Source organism: Dasypus novemcinctus, chromosome 18, assembly GCF_030445035.2.
Source record: "Dasypus novemcinctus isolate mDasNov1 chromosome 18, mDasNov1.1.hap2, whole genome shotgun sequence".
NCBI lineage: Eukaryota > Metazoa > Chordata > Mammalia > Cingulata > Dasypodidae > Dasypus > Dasypus novemcinctus.
In genome coordinates, this window is record NC_080690.1 from 6,169,839 (window position 1) to 6,187,661 (window position 17,823).

A 17,823-nucleotide genomic window follows, 5' to 3' on the forward strand; every position below is an offset into this window, starting at 1 on the left:
CATCTACCTAGGCTTTAGGACCTCTCTCCCCCGCTGTCCACCTATTTCCTTACTTTTACTTGGCATTCCCTTCTGTTCATCCTCCCCCAGTCCAGAGAAGTGAGATCTGGGACCTTGGGCCCTGGCTGGGGTGGGAGTATGGAGTACTCCTGAGATGGAGCCACATAATCTCTGGGACTTTAGAGCCAGTGGCTGTGGGTGCAATGATGAAACTCATCCTCAGGTTTCACAACAGAATCACCAATCCAAAAGGGCTGGGCAGAAATGGATGCAAGGTGCAAAGAAGAGAGATACAAGGCGGGGAGCCAGACCTCAAAGGCTAGGACTTGCAGGAGCCACAGGAACATTTTATGAGCTTCAGCCATCGGAAGAGAGGTAGTTAAAAGGACACTGACCATCATTTAACTCATTGTGAAGTTAAATGATGCAGTGCAAGCAGCCCACTGGGCACGGTACCTGCACACAGTAAGAATCACATATGCACTGGTAGTTATTGCCATTCCAGCTCCCTGATTTGGTCATCCAGAGACTTTTTGCTGCAAATGACCCATCTCCTCTTCCTTAACCAGGAGCCCAGAAACAATGTGGGCTTCTTGATTAAAAGGAGGGAAGATCCACAGCCAACACTGATGAAATAACAACAACAGTGATGTGTGCCCAGCCTTGTCTCCTGCCTGCTGGCTGGTCTTCCACAATTTTTCACAGCCCAGGATCCTCATCGCCTTCCTCCACCTGCCACACTCCCCATAACCCTGCCGTATCTGCTACTTCAGTTCCTGGGTGGAGTGTGGGTGACAGAGTGAGTATTGGTCACGCAGCTAGAGAGCCAAGACCGTACAACTGGCAATGCAAGTGCTGCTCTCCAATGCTCTGTGCTGTCTTGAGGGAATTGTATCTTCCTGATCTGCACACCAAAGGAGTTAAATAGTCAGGAATGGGATGTAAGGGGTGACTGTGCTGATTTACTCGGTGACCATGTCTTTGGCAGATATTTCTAATCCATCACCAGGTTCTTTGCCAACGATCCTGGCCTGAGTATCAGTCTCAATACCAGGCTTTTGAAGGTTATTATCAGTTATTACTTAGAGGCATTGCTAGGAATGGAATCTCTTTGGCATCCCTGGACTGAATAAACCTTAAAAGTAAGGGTAGATGGCAAGATAAAAATCAATCCACAGAATGCCATTGATGTTTTCAAAGAAAATAGAAGACTTGTGTATACATACCAGCATGGAAACACATTGGCATCATAAAGACAAGCTTTTCTTTTACTTAGCCATCAACCCATTTTCACAGCATCCCACTAACTTGTGATATAAAAGACTTGACAAATATCTAAAGTGGCAAAATTGCTGGGATATTCAGCCAAGACTGCTTCTTAGGGACAAATGAATGGGGTTTTACATTTGAGTTTGAATGCATTTAGAGAGAAGTAGCTCATCATGACTGGCCATCTTTGCATCCCTAGAAGACAGTGTCAGAATATTTAGCTTAACATGGAGCAGGAGGGAATCTGATCACTTCTCAGAACAAGCTTCACCTTGAGGGACTGGGGACCTGGGGATTCATTATGAAGGGACTCCGGCATGAAATGTTGGTCTTAAGTCCCCGTGAGAAGTCCTGTAGAGGCAAAGCTCTTGAGAGCCCAGCTGCTCCTCATTTGCAGCTCTCTGAAGATGTTGGCATGGCTTGGCTGCAGTTGTTTGCTCCTTCTAAAGCAGGTGGAAGCAGCTATGTCATTTGGTTGCTAGATTCCTACAGAATAGGACCTTCATCTCCCATCTCCCGGAATTTTATGAAGTTTGAAAATGGGTCTTATGAAGCTGCCCAGATATGCCCATAATAAAATGACCAAAATATTTTTTAAAAGGAAAAGAAAAATAACAGGAAAACAAAAGATTGCAAAAGAACTATTCTGAGCTGAAAAGAGACTTTTCTAGATATGCAGTTGGTGTTTCTGAGGCCCTTCTGTGTGCAATCACGTGGGTCAATGACTAGTGAGTAGTGAGTGGTATCAGTAAGTCAGTAAGTGTATGTCTGACTCAGCACCTGGTTGTGGGGCGTGAGGCATGAATGTGCATATTGGTTAAGCAAAGAGGCAAAAGTGATGGATGCTCTGTGCCTTCAGAGAAGAGGGAGGTCAGGGAAAGCGGGATTGGCAATAAGAACCAGTGCATATGTGTTACTTATTGTGTACAGGTACCATGCCAATGGGCTGCACCCACTGCCTCATTTAACTTCACAGCAACCCCAAGAGCGAGGTGCTGTTGTTTCCATTTTACTGATGGGAGAACTGAGACAAATACTGAGTGATTTGCCCAAGGTCAAATAACAAATAAGGAACAGGATAGAGATGAGACTTGAACTGAGGCAGTCTAGCTCCAGAATCCATGCCCCTAACCATTCTACATTCTAGCACTTCTTTCCCTGGGGAGTGGGGCTGAGCTTGACATGGAAGAATGGGTGGGTTTGGATAGTAGTTATGCCCAGGAATAAAATATTAGTCCAGCCACCTGCCGGATATATCCCTTCCTAGCTTTGTGTCTTAGGAAAAATTGCTTTATCTCCTGACAGAGCAAGCATTCATGAAAGGCTAACTCCTACCAACTTAATTATGATAGACTATAGAACCCAATCAGAGAGACTGGATGGCAATTTGAGGGACTCATCAAGTGTGTGTCCAGGCATGAGAGTGCAGGGACCAGTATGTGTGTCCTTTTGGAAGGGAGGGGACACCAATGCACAACAAAGGATTACAGCACACACAGTGGTTGCCTTAAAGTACAACTCTAGTGGGCCACTGTAGTTCTTGCCAGCCAATATCCATTCACTTCCTCTGATAACTGCATCCTGATTACTCTGGGTAACCACCTCTCTTCTCTCAGTCCATAGGTTTAGATGGTACTGTCTCCCTGGCTTCTGGAAAAGTCACGTGACCCAGGCTTAGCCAACTAAAGCATTTTGGCCCTATGTTTGATTCAGGGACATGCATGTGACCCAATGGGAGGTAATGAGATTCAATTTCAAGCTTTTGTTGGCATTATTGGGGAAAGAAGCTTTCTCAGGGGCTCACATTGGGAGAATGAAGTGGTACTGGGGTGACTGACTAGGAGTAAAGCCAACACAGAGGAAAATGGAATCACGAGATGGCTATAGACCAAAGATTAGTGTCATCATTTGGGCACCAGTAGCCAATAATCTGCTCTCCCCACCACACACACACACACGTTTTTTTGAGTTGCGTTCATGTCCTTTGCAATAACAAAAGAATCTTGGCCAATATAAGTCACAGAACAATTTTCCACATAGGACAGACAGACCCCAGTGTTCTTCCTTGGACCAATTTATCCCAACCAGCTGTGTTACCTGCAAGGGGCCCTGGATGTCTCTACCTCCGATGATCATCAGTTCCGCCATGTCTTCTGCATGAGGGGTCCGTGCATGGATGAACAGAGTCCTGCCCACTGCAGATATATTTCTCAGGGCAACTAAGCCACCATCACTGTTCACCTTGAAGTATGGGCTTGAGACCTCATAGCGTAGCTTCTCATTTCCTTTACAGTCACTGAAGGTCACTAGAAGAGAAACACAACAGAGAGCATGAGTAGGCTGGGCAGCTTAGGCCTTGAGGAATCTCTGGCTTTTTAAACATGAATCACCCCTAAGAGTATACAAATGCTGCCCCTTATCTCACAGCAACCCCTTGTGCCTGCTATGCTTTGTACATGCTGAAGGACTTCATTCAATCAACACACATCCCTTGATCTCCTCCCATGTTCCCTGCACATGCTCAGAATTGAAGATACAAGGATGAACAGGATGTGAACCTTGTCCTAGAGTGTGATGGGTGACATAAATCATCAGATATGGCAGAGTGACATATGAGGAAAGTGAGCTAACCCTGATAAGGGCAAGGCACTATGGCAGAACCAAGGAGGAAGCATCATGAAACAGATAATCTGTGAGCAAGCTCTTGAAGTTGAGCTGGAGATTAGGAGACCCATAAAAGGGCAGAGACATTCTAGGCAGAGGGGACTATTTGTGCAAAGGCATGGGGTGGTAGTTAAGTAGTAAAACTGAGTCAGGGAACAAGAACCAACTCCATCTACTTGAATCAGAAGCAAATTTGAAATGGGGGAAGGATGTTAGGAATGCTGAAGGAGAGGCTGGAAATGAAACTGAAAACATCCTTTGGAGACAAATTGGGGAAAGCCACTAAATTAGCATATTGCGCAGTAGCCTTGGACTATTTTGGTTTGGAAGGGGTTAAGATCAGGTTTGTATTTTGGTTCCAGCGTAGACCAGTGCTTCTCAAAGGCTGGGGAGTATCAGAGTCACACAGGAAGGTTTTGAAAACTCAGAGGACCCAAGTCCAGGTCCCAAGCCTTATCATTTAGTAGATCTAGATTACAGACAGTGTTTGAGAAGGGCAAGAATGAAGTCCAAGAATGCCAGTGGGTCCAGTGTTGTACAACTGATGCCTAGCCCAGTTAAGGCAGCAGGGGTGGTGAGGTGGGGAGTGGACAGATTTGAGTGAAGTTCCTAACCTTGAATTAAGTCACATGTGGGAAGGAGCAGGAAGAGGAGTCATCCTAGGAAAATCACATTGAGCCTGGGGCTTTGTCTCAAGCAGTGGTAGTGGCCCCTGATCACATTCCCCTCTATGGGTCTTCTGTACCTGGTACACAATTGTATTATAGGTATTGCAACCACCAGGTGTACACGTCTTGGTCTGTTGAAGTAGACTTTGAGATCTCTGTGGGTAGCACAGAACTGTCTACTCGCTTTTCTTCTCGACACTTTTGTTTTCCTAGCCCTCTGTTGAAGAGGCTTGCATGTTTGTTTAGTAAACTTTTAAGTGAAGCATGGCAGATGAAGAAAAGTGTGCATATCAAAATGTACAACTCCACAGAATTTCAAATTGAGCACACCTGTTTATCTAGTATCCATGTAACAATAGAGGTCCCTCTTCCCCTCCAGAGACCCTACCTACCTCAGAAGCATCTGCCCTCCTAACTACTAAAGCCATAGACTAGTTTTGTCTGCTTTTGAACTTCATAGAGATGGAATCATACAGTATATGCCTGCTGTGTCTTTTGCTCAATGTCATGTTCATAAGGTTCATCCATGTTGCTGAAAACAGTAATAATTAATACTTACTACTGTGTACTATATAGTAATCATTACATGATGACATTGATTTTGTCCATTCTAGCATTGATGGGCATCTGGGTATATCCAGTGTGGAGCTCTTTCAATATAGCTGTTAGGAACATTCTTGTAAATGTCATTTAGTGAACACCTACTAATAAATATTAAACAGCTATATAGTAACCATTAAAGCTATACAAATATCTGATGAATGAAACTGATCTTTCTGTCCTGGAAGATGATGCTTGTGGTGGTTACAATCACATTACATGCTTATTATAATAATTTTAATTATAATACTGATTTATCATTTTCCACATGGGAGGCCCAGTGCTAAGCATTTTGTATACATTACCTTATTTAATTTTCACAACTACCCTATGAATGAGCTGTTATTTTGAGTCCCCTCGCCCCATATTAAATATAAAGTCATCGAGGCTTGGAGAGCAGAAAAATGAATAATGCACTCACAGTTTGTAAACAATAGAACCAAGAATTGAACCTTGGTCCATTTGCCAGCAAAGCCTGCACCTTACACCTCTACACGTTCTCAATAAAGACAAAGCCCCATGTATAAATCCCTCTTGAAGTCCCATCAGAACCTGAATACAGTGGCCTCAGTACCCTGCCCAGTCCTATGCCCAGGTTCTCCCCTACAGCCCCTGATCGCCTTGCAATGCACAGCCTCACAGTCACTCTGCATTAGGGCTACAGAAACTTCACTGGAAGCCACTTCTGCCTCAGAGGCTTCTTGCATGGACTCACAGTGGACTCTTGAGAGTGTGCACTTCTCAGACACCTGATTGCTTCCTTTGTCATCTTGGTAGCCCAGATCAATTGGGCATGCCTGGTATCAGTTCTTGGATGTGTAACATGAAGGAGAGGAATCAAGGTTGTTTTCACTGTCATCATCAATTTGCATTCATCACTGAAGGCAAATTGCTCAAAAGATAGAGCCGCTGGGAACTTATTTCTTTGTCCTGGCCCCTGGGCAGGATCAAAGAAGACAGTTTCACCTGGGGATGGATGGAGGCTAATGGGAATTCATGGGGCCCCTCCCTCCCTCCCTTCCTCCTTCCTTCCTTCCTCCCTCCCTCCCTTCCTTCCTTCCTTCCCAATATTTAATGAGAGTTTAAATTATGCTAGATGCTGGGTTATAATGTTAAGCAAAGGGGGACATAGTCCCTGCTCTCATGGAGCTTGAAGTCTAATGGGGGAAACATACATTCAATACACTTACAAGTGATTTTATAATTGCATCCAATTCTTTGAAGGAAGAATGAATAACAGGGAAGGATTTCCTGAGGAAGCAACACTATAGCTGTGGGATGGTAGATTAATAGGCATTAAGTAGGTTAGTAGGCGGTGGAGGGGACCTATTCCAGGAAGACAGAACTACAATATATGCAAAGGTCATGGCTGTCAAGGACCTGAAAGTATGCCAGTGAGAAGGTCATAGAGAACAAGGGAGAAAGCCAGGAAGCAAGGATGGACATAAGCTGAGCCCAGGTGATGTGAGGTCCTGAGGGTTATGCAAAGTCATATGCAATAAAGGAAGCTCTTGACTTTCCCATTGCAACAATAAAATTGACTCACCTTCACCTGAGCCTCATCAGACTTTGGCTCCCCATGGCTTAGCAGTAAGGTCCTCCCTGTCCAGGCTGCCCTTCTTCCACCCTCCAGCTTCATCCATTACCCATACCTGGGCCTCCCTACAGCACCATGTTCTTCCACCCCTTTGCTCATTCAACTCCCCTCTGCAGGAATTTCCCACCTTTTTCATGGTTAACTCTTAAACATTCCTCAAGATTCAGTTCATGCATCCTCCCAAACGCCTTCTCTGTGTTCCCAGTTTCCTGCATTAGTTTCCTAGGGCCACCGTGATAAACTGCCACACATTTGGTAGCTTAAATCAACAGAAATGTATTCTCCCACTATTCTGGAGGCCAGAGATGACATCCAAAATCAATGGCTCAGCAGGGCCGCACTCCCACTGCAGGCTCCAGGGGAGGGTCCTTCCTCCCCTGCTTCCAGCTTTCAGGGCGGCCCCCAATCCTGGGCTTTCCTTGGCTGATGGCTGCATCGCTCCAATCTGCCTCTATTTTCACATGACTTCTTCTCTGTGTATATGTCTCCAAGTCTCCCTCTCCTTATAGGGTCAACCGTCATCAAATTTAGGGCCTACCCTAATCCAATGTGATCCCATTTTAACCAGATTGCATCTGCAAAGACCCTATTTCCAAAAAGTCACATTCACAGGGTCTGGGGTTGGCACTTCAACCCAGCTTTTTGGGGGTCATCATCCAACCCATTACAGGCCTTTTTTAAAATCAATATATTCATTCTAGGTCTGTTTTCCCCACCAGAACCAAGTGCAGAGATTGAATCTCATTCCCTTATTCATCTCTACATCTCCAGCACTGAAAGGAAGTCTACATGGAAGACCATCAAGAGCAATTTCCCTCAGCTCAATTACTCTCCCGGGGTCAAATGACGCAATAGTGATGGTGGAGAGGGGCACCTCATCCACACTGTGAGCAGGAGATGCTGAGGGCAAGGCTGGGCATTGAGCAAGAAGACTCCCCAGGACCTCTTGTCTTGGTTTAGCCCAGCAGTAGATGGGGGTGGGAAATGAGGAAGAACCATCCCTCCTCTGAGTTCCCCAGCCCCCCTGTGCATACATTTATGACGGCACTTTACTTTGCTTTACTCATCTCATTGGTGATGTTGGAGGGCTGTCTTATCTTTCCTCATAATCCCAAAGAAGTCTAGCATGGCCCCAAAGCATAGAGGGGATTATGGGGTGCCCACTGAGTAAGTGAGTGCTTTGACAAAAGGCAGCAGCCACACTGCCGTTTATTGGGTAGTTCCTGGGTGCCAGGTGCTGTGCCAAGGATGGGACATGCAGTATCTCCTTGTAGCCTCACAGCTATTCTACTCCAAAGCAGCTTTTCTCAAGTTTTTTCTTTCATTATTTCTCCTTCAAGGGGTTATTTGACTTTTATCCCCCTAATTTCCTGACCCCCATGAGATTTTAATACTACAGATACACTGTATATCTTTTTTTTCTTTTTTTCTTTTTGTATTTATTTTTTAATGTTATATTCAAAAAATATGAGGTCCCCATATACCCCCCACCTCCTTCACTCCACTTCTTCCCCCATAACAACAACCTCCTCCATCATCATGAGACATTCATTGCACTTGGTGAATACATCTCTGAGCACTGCTGTACCTCATGGTCAGTGGTCCACACCATAGCCCACACTCTCCCACAGTCCACCCAGTGGGCCATGGGAGGACATACAATGTCCAGTAACTGTCCCTGCAGCACCACCCAGGATAAATCCAACCCCCAAAAATGCCCCCACATCAAATGTCTTCCTCCCACTCCCTATCCCCAGCAGCCACCATGGCCACTTTCTCCACACCAATGCCACATTTTCTTTGATTACTAATCACAATAGTTCATGAATAGAATATCCACTCTAATGGATATAATAGGATATAATGGATATAATGGATATAAGAGATATAAGAGTAAGTCCACTCTAAACCATACTCTATTCCTCCATCCTGTGGACCTTAGAATGGTTGTGTCCATTCCACATCTATATCAAGAGGGGGATGCTGGATGCAATTCTCCTGCTTTCAATTGTAGGCACTCTTGGCTCCATGGTGTGGTGGTTGACCTTCTTCAATTCCATGTTAGCTGAGTGGGGTAAGTCCAATAAACCAGAGTGTAGGAGTTGCAAGTCTGTTGGGGTTCAGGGCCTGGCTATCATATGGTCAATCCAGAGATTCAGGTCCCCTGGGTATACACTAAACCCCAGCACCAACTACAGATCCGTTAAAAGTAACAGGAGAGGCTTGTGGACAAAGATCACATCTGAGTCTAGCTCCATCACACAGAAACACAAACTCCAAAGTAGGGTCAACTGACATGGCACTGAACTCTACCTGCCATGACCATAGAACCTGTGGGTCTCTGTAACCCTCAGAAGAACCAATACCTGGGGTTGTATCTACTTTATCTGTCTCTGGGACTCTGCTGAGGTGTGCATAAGGGCAACCCCTCTGATAACCTCCCGGCTCTTTTTGGAGACATTTTATACTGTATATCTTTTTAAGTACTGTATGTACATCTGTACTTTAATATAAAAACAGTATGATTTTAATCCCCTTCCCCCAAGAACCCATTTTCTCCCCTGAGGTGTGATAGGGCCCACAGAGCAGCACAATCCACAGGCAGCACTCTCCGTTTTGCAGTTTAAGAGACTGAGCTGGAGAGAATGGGGAACTTGCTCAAGTTCACGCATCCAGAAAGGGGCAGAGCAAGATTGCGTCTCCAGTCTGCCTGCCATTACACTCCAAGCTTTCAGCACATCCATTTCCCAGGAACGATGGACAACGGAGCATCCTGATGCCCTGGGGCCCCCCACAAATCTTTCTGGGAGTTATGGGAGGTACCGGGTGAGGGCACAGAAGACCAAATCTACATTCAAGACCTGGCACATCATGGGCACTCATGCCAGCTCCCTTCCCAAAGTGGCTAAACCAAATAGCTAAGGTTTGCACACCTGGGCCACTGTTAATTTCAGACACCATTTACCAACACTTGAGCAGATGCTTTAGACCAGTAGTTCTCTCTCAACATGGTTCTCTGTCAGAATCACCAGGGAAAAAATTAATAGCAAAGCCTGGCCCCCTCCCGAAATTCTGGTATAATTGGACTGGGGTCCTGGTTCTAGTATTTCTTGAAAGCTCCTCAGAAAAATGTAACCAGTCAAGACTAAGAGCCAGGACCTCAGACAATAAATTGCTTGTCAGGATGCCTGGTCCCCACATTTCCCAGCCATTTTCTGATATAGAGAGGAGGTAGGGGGCTTAGTGGGCTTGGAATTGCTCTCCCATCTGCCTTAAGAAAGGGCAGTTTTAATGGTAGGTTTCTAAGCCCTTTTCTAATCCTGGCTAATGTGTACAAGCCCCATGACCGTCTTCTGTAAAATGGGGCAAATAATAGTACTGACCTCTTGGGAACTGAAATCCCCGTGTTGAGGATTAAGCAATATGTACTTACCTACCTAAAGCACTGGGAACAAAGCTCAGCACTTCCTGAGTGTGAAGCACCAGCATCACTGCTCTGTCTGTGCTCTGGCCCTGAGGGAGCTGCCTTGCCCTACACAGCTGCCTTCTCCCAGCTGCCTTCCCACCTGCCTCCTGAGTCGCTCCACTTCTTCCTAAACAGGCACCCCCCCACACGCCCCAGCCAGGCCCTGTGCTGTTACCATGGAGACGGTTACTACAGGCATCTCTGCTGAGGCTTAAAGGGCAGGGCAATCATTCTGGCCCAGTCCTGCCCATCTTGGCCTCTTCCCACTTTTCCTGGCAAAGCCCTACCTGTCTTCACCTGTGAAGGAAAAATGACATCAAAGGAATGAAGAGACAGTGTCCTGCCCATGGCATGCTCAGCAAAAGTGAGTATTCTTCCAATAAACTGTTCATAAAGATAACGTCTTACAGATTTAAGGTATTTTTCCCGCAATAATGAAAGTGAGCTGAAAGCTTTATGGTCATGATTGCAATGAATCCGTACATCATCAATTGAAATAGGTGTATATATATTTTTCCATCACTGGAAACTGAGACTTGGCAAGGCTGCATGAGTTATCTAAGGTCACACAGGTGGTATGAGCATATAAGTGATATTCGAACAGAAGTTTCTGGAAGTCACACTCCCAATGGCCATGCTAGACTCCCAGATGGGTATTTCCCTTCCTTTTGTGATTCAGCTTCCAGCCTCTCAAATTTGCCAGACTGTCATCCTAAATCCTTTGTTCTTTAAATTAAGTCACTTTTTAAAATTACATAAAATTAATTGAAAATAACATTTAATACACATTAGCTGTGCCAGGCATATTTTTTTCTCATACATATTAAAATTAAATCTAAAGAGTCAAATAAAAAATATTATGTTCTTGAGTCCACTAAAATGCTCAGAGTGATGTGAGTTCCACCCTCAGGCAATTCTTTCCTGGACCACACTCAGGCTCATAATCGAGGAAGACTCTGGCAGCCAAAAATACCTGAAATGATATCTAATATCCAACATACATAATGCCACATGACTTGATAAAGTCACCACCTTAGAAAAGGCACAAATCCAGATGGCTCCTTGGGTAGCTACTTTGACAATGTCTAAATGAGGGAGCTGATATATATGGAGAATATTTAATCAAAAGATATTTAATCAAAGTCACCACACCCCTCTTTTTCTTCATCCTGGAGAAAACAGACTAGACTTCTCTGAGGATAATCTCACCTCAAGTTTGATGGTGAAGGGTACAGCTGACACCATCAGCCCTGCATTATTGGCTCATGTTATCGACTTTGTTGACACAACCAAAATGTCAGTGATTCTCAAACTTTTAATAGAGATTGAGTCGGTGCTTGTACCAGGGCACAGAGTTCAAATAACACATTAAAGATGAAATTGAATAGTTTATGTCCATCTATTTAAAAAAATGTTTGTTTCTATAGTGACAAACTGTTAAGTAGCTTTCCATAGCATCACGAGCACAAATGAAAGGAAAACTTCTAATAAACAATTAAACGTGAACAAATATTCCAAACCTCTATATGAGGGGAAAATGAAATATTTGTACTTTTCTGAACCTACTAGTGACTTCCTTACATAGTTTATCACTGTGGCATTTAAAATAGCTTCTGGAAAGAGAAATAATTATACATATAATATACTGTACATGGGATTTATTGGAATCAATTGCACAACATCATTCTTTGAGATAATCTTTGAACACCCCAGGAGAAGAGGGGGACATGAAAACTCCCCACCTAGGGGAAAATGCAAATTAGACAAATGGGCACCACTCTGTGTTTCAATTATGCTTTCAGCATGTTTCCACTCAAAATGTCCTCTGGGCTTAATGCAAATGTCACAAAAAGACAAACTTTAGCTGGGAGACAAAACCGCAATTGAAATGGGAAGTTTGGCATGTGAATTAAGGGATTTAATCTCCCTGACCTTGATTTTATGCTTTTCTATTTCTTTCTTTTGAATCTGGTTCTTAAGGATGAAAATCCCAAGGGCATCAATTTCTTACCGTCCAGACTGCTTGAATGAACAAATTAAGCTGTATTACGATCCCAGGAAATATAAAAATGTGGAGGGGTTTAAGTTTCTCTGCAAAATATAGAACGAATCTGCTCACAGAGATAGGTATGCACTAGTATATGGACTCTGCGCTTTTCTTATAAGTGTGTGTAGGTCAGTCTGTGATGCATACGACCCCCAATCTAGAAGGGCATGTGGTCCTAAGGATTATTTATAAAGTCATAGAGACTTGCAAATTGCAAATTGGTCCACCCAAAGGTTCATCGTCAGACTCTCTGGGTACATTTGTGCAAGGATGTGTGCTGATCAGTCAGCCTGTGGGCTGGAAATCAGTCTTCCTGGGGTTGTACGTGGATTCACTTCTGAGACTCTATCACTCCCACAGAGAAGAGAATGGTTCTGTTCCAGGGGTGTGCTGGTTAACTATATGAAGTCCTCATTTGCAGTATTAGTTTCTGCGCTGTAAACACTCTTCACGTGACTGATTTCAAGATAGCAAAGTGCCATCAGCTGGCTTGCAAGTTTCCTAAAAGTCTTGATCAGCTCTCAGGAGTACTAGTGCTAGCCAGAGCCAGCACAACGCTGAGGCTGGGCATTGCCCCTGTGCAGGAAAATGTCAATTATTTGCTCTCCCTCAGACCGGAGTCTACCAGATATCCAAGTGTCTTTGTCTAGTTAGTTAAAACAGAATTCAGTTAGCCCATCAGCTCCTGGGGCCTGAATGTTGGCTCATCTGCAAAGTTTTTGCTGGAGCATGGAAAGCAAAGCCTTTCAACAACTGAAATAACAGTCAGGTTATCAGGTGGACCTCCCAGGATCTAGTCCCTCATATGGTTCTTTTCACATCCTTTGGTATCCCATTGGCATCCAGACACCAATTTCCTTTTAGAGAACTCACACAGTTTAGTCCAGAGCTGCTTTGGATATGTCCAAATGGGAGAAACAGAAAGCATTTCCTTTGGATTTCTATAACACCCTGGTTTCGCAAGCTTCACAGTCAATCAAGCTTTCATTAACCTGTGTTACATGTACTCATGTTACATGTACATGTTACATGTACTCAGCCCCCACCACTCCACCACCCCATGCTGCCAACTGAGCCAGATCCGTGGGAGAAAGAAGCACCTCCTCCAGCCTTGCTTCATCTTCATTCTAGTGTCCTGATTCCAGAATGCATTAGACTGTATCCTGAACTCTGTGTTTGGCCTGGGGTCAGTGATGACGTTGACAGAGCTTTCATGAGATTCTGAGCACCTTCTTACCCAGGACTGATTAATCCAGGGGTGGATTTTGCCTCCAAAGTCTTTATAGATATGATAGGTGCAGAATGCACATAAAACAATCTTAATACCATCTCATGTGTCAAATCCAACTTTGATAAAATAGGGTTTCAAGTTTACCATGTCAGCCAAAGATATCATAATAAGTGATTCAGTCAAGTGGTCTTCAGATCAAACCTATTTTTGCCATGTAAACCCTTAAGGGTTTCCTTGGAAATAGAACTCACATCAGCTTCCAGGGGATTTTCACTGCCTACCATTAAAATCTAAGCTGCTACTTCTGAAACTGGCCTTTTCTCTCAGTCTTATATTTCACCCTTGCTATAGATTCTTTAAAACACAGCAGGTCATTTTCGATATAGTGCTGTATATTATCTATCCTGTGCTGGCTATAATCATTATGAAATTGTATTTCAAATGGAAATTACATTATATAGTATAAAGCCTAACACAATACTCACAAAACCCTGTTTGTAGAGTGTGTAAATAGCACAAATGCAACTTGGCAGCTAAGCAGATATGAAACTCCCCAAATAAAACTGAGAATGCTGGAGCAAACTCATGTGAACGTTTGAGCAAGTCAATTTGGACATCAAACATTCAGTGAAATAGAATTCACAAATTCAGCAAGTTTGAGAACCACCAAGTCTCAGATTTATAGAGATCCCCCTTTACCCTCAGTGTTTTCATATTCCTAGCACATGCCTCTTAGTTTTTAATTTATATCATAATTATGTTCACACATGACTCCATCCCTATGAGAATCTCTAGTGTAAGCTAATAAGAGAAGAGATTTAAGGATGTTTGGCCTCACTGTTGAAGCTGTATAGAACCGCAGAGCAGCCTGTCCTGGCCGAGCCCACATCGCAGCTCAAAGCCTTATGGCGTCTGATGCATTGGCAGGCCTGTGAATTCCTAATTGCCTTTCTACTACAGGAGCAGACAGCCATGGAGAGGAAGGGGTTAAATAAGGAGGGCAATGTCTATACAAGAATCTAGAGAGGAAGAACCACAAGGAAACTGGAAAGAAGGGCGTGATACTGGTTTCTTTTTTTTTTTTTATGATTTATTTTATTTATTTCTCTCCCCTCTCCCCATCCCCTATTGTCTGCTCTCTTGCATCCATTCGCTTTGTGTTCTTCCGTGTCTGCTTGCATTCTCAGCAGCACCAGGAATCTGTGTCTCTTTTTTGTTGCATAATCTTGCTGTGTCAGCTCTCCGTGTGTGTGGCACTACTCCTGGGCAGGCTGTGCTCTTTGCATGGGGTGGCTCTCCTTGCAGGGTGCATTCCTTGTGCATGGGGCTCCCCTACATGGGGGACACCCCTGCGTGGTATGGCACTTGCGCACGGCAGCACTGCACGTGGGCCAGCTCTCCACATGGGCCAGGAGGCCCTGGGTTTGAACCCTGGACCTCCTATATGGTAGGTGGATGCTCTATCATTTGAACCACATCTGCTTCCTGATAATGGTTTCTTTATCCAGCTCTAGAGATCTATGATCTAGGGAAAGAAAAAGCTATACGTACACCTCAAAGTTTTATAAACCACAGGTGACCTAACATATCTCAAGCACTATTACTTTGGTCTCTAATCACAAACTGCATGGTGAGCAATGACTTGACCCTCATTTCTATGTGCAATACAGTTTGGCTCTGGCACAGTGAAGGCAAATGCGGGTGCAGGATCTTTGGCACCTTGAGGATTTCATGACTTTGGGGAAGCTTTCCCACAGAGGGCTTACCAGAAACATTCATCAATAAAGAAAGGGCATTGAAGAATAATCTGTGAATCCATATGAGAGATTTCCTGAGTTCTTCCAGAAATAACTGGAATGAAACCAGGAAAGGGGGTAGGTTGAGTTCTTACAATTGTGTGGGTGGAAGCTTCCAGCTGGTCCAACATAAATATTAATGTTTGTGAGATTTAATTTTTGCCCCAATACTGGAAAAGCTTGAGGAACTTCAGGTCACAGTTTCAAAACTTTAGATCTTTCTAGATGGAATAGTTTGCTTGTCATTGAGTACTTTCAAGCAGAACCTACATGACTATTCAGCAGGAATATTATAGAAGAGAATCTAGTGTGGTATGATCTCCCTTACAATTGGGAAATTCTGTTATCCTAAATCTCAACATATTCAAACATTAATAAATTGAAAATATCATTGTTCATATACAATGTGCAGGACAGTAAGCAAAAAGGCAAAATGCCAGCACAAAGATAGAAAGAGGTATATCATATACCTTCATGATATTCAGAGTCTGGAAGGTTTGGCCACCCAATCATTTGGAGGATTGCCATGTTGAAGGATGAGTATTTCATTTCCATATTGTGTCAAAAAGTCAAACAAGCTCTACAGGGTAGATATTACATGGAAGCAGATCATTATCTAGTACAATCAATTCTTTCTAGCACCTAGAGATGGTCAACCAGTGAGCAGGCTTGTCATTATCAGAGGTATCCAAGAAAAGGGATTATATACAAGTAGATCTTACTTTACTGAATGAAGAAGTGTGTGCTCTAAAAATTGCTTAGAAAACAAACTTCTGTATAATTCTTCAATGTTTTATTATAAAAGTGAATGGGTTCTTCTAGACAATGTTTTGGCCTCAGGTCATAATAAAAACATATTTAAGAATACAGCAACATATTAAAAACTTTTGAAGGGAAACATATTCTTTTCAGGTAAATATTTATACTATTCTCTAAGCCAAGTAGCAAAAACAATACAATCCACATAAAGGTAAATTAGCTATCAGAGTTTAAAGATCTAATTGTAATGATAGCCAACATCAATTTAGCAAAACTAAGTGCCATGGATCTAAAGGTTTCTTATCTTTGGCTCGTTTCTTCCCTAGAACTCTAAGCAGCACAGTAAAATACTTGCCTTCTAGGCTTCTATAGATGCTGTTGGGTTCTAGAGGGGATGGGGATGACTTGAAGATGAAGGTAGATAGGAAAACCATTGAGGTAATAACTTCCTGTTTAGAAATGAATGAAAATGTCCAAGATGAAAAAAAATCTGCAAAATGAAATAAATGTGTATTTATCCGTCTTCTGATTTATAAATATTGAAATAGCTGTATAAGGGGCTATAGTGAATATAGAAGACAGAGAACCTTCTCCTAAAGAGTTTAAAATCTATGCTCTAAAGACATACTCAGTGAAAAAATGATCTGTAAATGTTCAAACAAGGAAGAGGAAGGCAGGTTCTGGGAGAGGAGGAACTAACCATTAAGCTTTTAGCAAAATATCTGGAATATAATAGATATTCAACAACTTATAGCTCTTCACCCCAATCCTCATAATATGATATTATGACCATTTTACAGAAGGGTAAATGAGGCTTTAAGAGGCTGAGTTGCCCATGGTATAAAGCTCAGTGATGAACTGGGGTTGAAACCCAGACTCACGACACTCCACAGGCCAGGCCTTTTGCATCACTCTGTGTCTTTCAATAACTGTAACTGAAAAATCTTCCAAAAATTAGTGACTGAAAAGAGGATTGCTTTTCCTAGAAAATATGACCAAACAATCTTTACTGGATTAGTTTCTCAACCCACTTGATCCACAAAAATGGACAAATGGACTGGGTATCAAAATTTGTAGAACAACCAATTTTTGTTTATGAACTACTGAGAATGCTGGCAAAGCTTTATTCATACCATACTAGTTCAGCACTAGCTCAAGCTCATGTAAATGACTATGGCATTAAAGCTAAAATAGGTGTTGGTTCACATGAACATGCATTAGAAATTGTCTGAGTCATTTCCCTAGTTCTCATAGCCATTTCACATAACCATAATGGTGCTGGGTTTTCATGATTGATGGCTATCTTCTACTACAGTTTTCATTTATGGAGACTTTTCTATGTCAGGCGGTGAGAAAAGCACTTGATCAACAGTATTCATTTTAATTATCTTTACAGTTTCCTCTAGAGGAAATCTGAGGCACAGAGATATTTTAAAAATGTCTTAAAGTTATACAACTGTAAGTAAAAGCTGGGCTTTTACTTTTTACATCTATTGTAGAGTTCTGTTCCAAATCCTGGGGGAAGAGGCAGGCGGTGGAGTCTTCTAGGCTGGTGGAATCCAAAATAAATGTTAGAAGTTATGCTCTAGCCTAGGAGCACATGACTTAACAGGGAGCTAAACAGGCTGTGTCTAGTACTGAAACAGGTATCAAAGATGGAATTAAGTAGAATCTTGAAGAAAGTAATCAAGGGACAAACCCAAAGAATAGAAGCCAGAAGACCCTG

At 43.0% G+C, this 17,823-nt stretch overlaps 1 protein-coding gene across 6 annotated transcripts in view; it reads right to left on the minus strand.

Moving 5' to 3' along the window:
• The window catches only part of CDH13 (cadherin 13), a 1,112,406-nt gene that overhangs the window by 731,897 nt on the left and 362,686 nt on the right, over positions 1-17,823 (minus strand). For all 6 annotated transcript variants that reach the window (XM_058279653.2, XM_058279651.1, XM_071209046.1 and 3 more), the window contains one exon: positions 3,367-3,575. In XM_058279653.2, coding sequence (XP_058135636.1) covers positions 3,367-3,575 — 209 coding nt within the window. The remainder of the gene's footprint in view (positions 1-3,366; positions 3,576-17,823) is intronic.